Here is a 4,102-nt window from a genome sequence, read left to right as displayed (position 1 = left end):
CCCACTCAATTTTTACATATTATCAAAATGCTAAATATGGCAACAGCATATTCTCCTGACATCTTTGAATACAGCAACATGAACATTTTTAAAAGCTGAAAGAAAAGCTTACCTTTAAATAATTACTGTAAAGTTTTTCCCCCCTCTAAAATAAATTATAGCATACTATACCCACAGGAAACCTATCATTCCTACATCAGAATTAAGTATCGAATGATGATTAGGGTCTGTTAACCCCACATGAGCAGGACACTGTATTAACAAAGGAGACTAATGCTATTTGATCACCCAGTACAACACTAAACCCAGAAGTGTTCCTCTGCAGACTAAAGCCCACATGACAGATGGCATTCATGAATCCAGGATCTCGGCCGTACCTTTCCTTTGGCATGAGGAATGCCCAAAGGACATTGATGAACTCCACCTAACAAAGCAGCCATTGCAAAACTGTATCCACTAACAGCTTCTGGTGAAGTCTTCAAGTTGTTGAGCCGTTCCGCACACCTGTCTAGAAATGGCGTCAACTGGAAAGGCAAAGCCACAGCCACGCAGCGCAAGCACCATGCAGCAGCCAGTCGTGCAGCCATACTTGGATGAAGCAGCACTGAAGTCACAATCTCCAAAAGGCCTAAAAAAGAAATAATCAAAATTACTCTTTAATAAAGCCAAGTGATTTCAAAAACTACGACTATATGTAACATAATAACTGAAATCATAATACCCATGATTTCACATATATAGTTTTATGACTTTGCCCCAAACCATATATATTACTTCTAAACTGCAGAATACTTTAAAGCAGTGGTTCTCAACCTGTGGGTTGCGACCCACAGGAACTGTATTAGGCATTAGGAAGGTTGAGAACCACTGCTTTAAAGGAACATTTTCTACAAAGAACATAGTACAATTATATCCATAAAATACAAATGGCAATGTAGAATTAAATCAAAGTAAACAAATTTTCGTCAATTGTTAGAAACAATCACCATGACTATTTCTGACGCGTCTCCCAAACTCAGTTTTTCCTACCACAATGAATCTTACATTAAATGAAGCCCAATGATCTTAACTGCTAATTATGATAATAAAAAACTAATCAGGAGTTAAATATCAATCACACCCATGGCTTTGAAAAACAGTGAAAACACAGGCTGGAAGTAACTGAAGTCCTACCTATAGACGCCTCCTGAATGAGAGGGGATGCGGTGGCATTCAGGCTCTGCACCAGGCTCCCAAGCTCCTGGAGCGCACAGACCATGACGTGCTGGCTGGCTGCAATGTCCGCGGCGCCAGATTTGTTCTCACCACTGGTATCATTCACTACTGCTTCTGGAAACACAGAAGTTTATCTCTAATGTAGGTGAAATGAACTGTGATTATCATTTAATTTGTTCTACACGATTGTTCTATTTACGATTTTAGTTATACCAACCGATGACTATTAAGAACTCTTGTTAGTTATCAGCAAAAACCTGATGTAACTAAACACTGAATCGACCTAAAAACACTGTTTAATGACTTTATGATAATGCCTAAATATATACTGAGGAATAAATTTCACTGCTTCTAGGAACACAGCCTAATTTTAGAACAGAGCAGCAATCCACAGTGTACAAAACCAGACTCTGGAGAAAGACAACTATTATGCACTTGTTACCATGTTTATTATTATTACTATTGCTATTTCAAGGGCTCCAATATACTGGAGGTATCATTGTCAAAGTACTGACCAGAAAGTGCATCTGTAAGGAAAGTGGCTTTAGATCTGCTCACTGCCACGTTTCTCAAATTTCTCATTAGTTTTGCTGGCCCCTCTCCACACTTTTTAATTTCTATCATAGTTGAAATGTATTTGACATAACACATCTAAAGATCCTTTGACAAATCATTAACTGACGGTATAAACTAGCCCATAAATGCCCGTGTATATCACTGTATGTAATTATGCTTTTAGGAATTTTTAAATCAAGTAACTAATCTATGACCTTAAGATTAATAACTTTTAAATGACAGTAAACTTTTCTTTTTGCATTCATCATGAATAGATTATAAAAATATGTAATAAAAAGAATAACAGAATATGATAGATTAATAAATTATTAACCATAATTAATTAAGAAAAGAGATATCTTTTCTTTTTAGGTATTTTTGGACTTGGAAATACATGCATTGTATCTTTTGTGTGTGTATGTGTGGTTTTTGGCCGGGGCTGGGTTTGAACCCACCACCACCGACATATGGTGCCAGCGCCTTACTCCTTTGAGCCATAGGTGCTAGCTGCATGCATTCTATGTTTGCTAAACAACAGGCTCCCTGAAGACAGATGCTGTCTGTTTCTGGTTTTCCACCATTGGGCATAATGTTTCTGGCACTCAAACATTTCTTCAATGAATCAATGTACAATTTTTTTTTCAAGTTGTGAATGTAGACCAGATTACTATTTTAACATATCTAAAGAAAATACCTGGCTCAGCACCCGTAGCTCAGTGGTTAGGGCGCCAGCCACATACACCGAGGCAGGCGGGTTCGAACCCAGCCCAGGCCAGCTAAACAACGATGACAATTGCAACAACAACAAAAAAAACAGCCAGGTGTTGTGGCAGGCGCCTGTCGTCCCAGCTACTTGGGAGGCTGAGGCAAGAGAATTGCTTGAGCTCAAGAGTTTGAGGTTGCTGTGAGCTGTGATGCCATCGCACTCTACTGAGGGTAACATAGTTAACTCTGCCTCAAACAAACAAACAAACAATAAAAACACTTCATTATTTTAAACACTGCTTACCTCACAATTCATAATTTTCAGAGAGTGTTTTATATTTAAAAAATGTTTTACTAAGTTACTATAAACAAAAACTATAACTAATCTATAAATTTGTATTAACTTATAAAATATTTAATATATTCTCTAAAAAATATTACTAATTATATCTATTCATTAAATCCTTAGGGTTTTTGTTTGACTTTTTTAGAGAAAGGTTCTACTTTGTTGTCTAGATTGGAAAGCAGTGGTACTGCTTAGTATATATAATCATAGCTTACTGTAATCTTGATTGCTCGAGCAATCCTTCCATCACAGCCTCCCACAGTGTGCGTACCACCATGCCTGGCTAATTTTTTAAATTTTTTGTAGAGCATCTTGCTGTGTTGCCAAGGCTGGCCTCAAACACCTGGCCCCAAGTGATCCTGCTACCTTGGGCTCCCAAAGTGCTGGAATTATAAGCATGAGCCACTGTGCCTAGCCTAAATCCTTATTTATAAAGATCTCTATTGGGCAATATAATTTGTCTTATTAAAGTTAATGTATGTTTCTAACAGTTATAAAACTAAAGTGTTTTATAGAATTTATAGTTTGTCCTGCTTTAGGTCCCTTATAATTGGTTTCTAAACTCCATGAAGACAGGAACTGTATCTCCCTGATTACTTAAAATCCTGAATTATTACTCTGCAAATCTCAGAAACTCAATAACTATTTACACTGAAAAATTAATAAAATTGACACTTCTTTTTTTTTTTTTAAACCATGCACTACCATAAATTATGCAGTCAAATTTCCCACATTTGGGGAAATTGCAGGGTTAGCATATCTAGAGAGCAATGGTTAAGCTTTGCCCTGGGAAAACCACCTTTGTGATCATGGTATCCCCTCTGTCAGGTAAATATGAAAATTGACACTTCTTAAAAAAGGATTTCTTTTAATTATAAATTACTGAGTTTTCACAACATATCTATAGGGGGCTAATAACTACCTGTAATAAGCCTATTAGGAGAGGAAAAAAAAACAACAAAAGTATAGGTTTATAAAACAACAGCCCCCAACCAAAAAAACTATAATAAGATTATTCCTTGAAGACAGCAACCTATGGGCTGCTATATACCAGGAAAGTTGTAAAATCACTATAGATACTAGAAGTAAAACACAAAATGTAATCTTACAAACATGCTTCCCAAATCTTTGGAAACTCTATTTCACTATATTATATTTTGTTTAATCTAAAATAGAATATTCAATAAGATGACTATAAAAGCATTGCCCAGAAAGGTATAAACTACATCTGTTAGTATGTATTAAGAATAAAGAACTAGGCTCGGCACCTATAGCTCAACC

The 4,102-nt window shown here is 36.3% G+C and overlaps 1 protein-coding gene and 1 pseudogene across 1 annotated transcript in view; both read right to left on the bottom strand.

Annotated features, from left to right (window-relative positions):
• Positions 1-4,102, bottom strand: part of HEATR5B (HEAT repeat containing 5B) — a 94,833-nt gene that overhangs the window by 76,213 nt on the left and 14,518 nt on the right. Inside the window, exons 6-8 of the mRNA XM_023516670.1 lie at positions 1,731-1,858; positions 1,174-1,329; positions 378-628 (exon numbers count right to left, since the gene is read on the bottom strand). Coding sequence (XP_023372438.1) covers positions 378-628; positions 1,174-1,329; positions 1,731-1,858 — 535 coding nt within the window. The remainder of the gene's footprint in view (positions 1-377; positions 629-1,173; positions 1,330-1,730; positions 1,859-4,102) is intronic.
• Positions 3,514-3,657, bottom strand: LOC111727152 (annotated as a pseudogene).

This window comes from Otolemur garnettii, unplaced genomic scaffold (genome assembly GCF_000181295.1).
Source record: "Otolemur garnettii isolate 467f Iridium unplaced genomic scaffold, OtoGar3 scaffold00095, whole genome shotgun sequence".
Classification (NCBI taxonomy): domain Eukaryota; kingdom Metazoa; phylum Chordata; class Mammalia; order Primates; family Galagidae; genus Otolemur; species Otolemur garnettii.
Note: the sequence above shows the minus strand (reverse complement) of the source record. Positions and strands in the feature narration are given on the sequence as shown.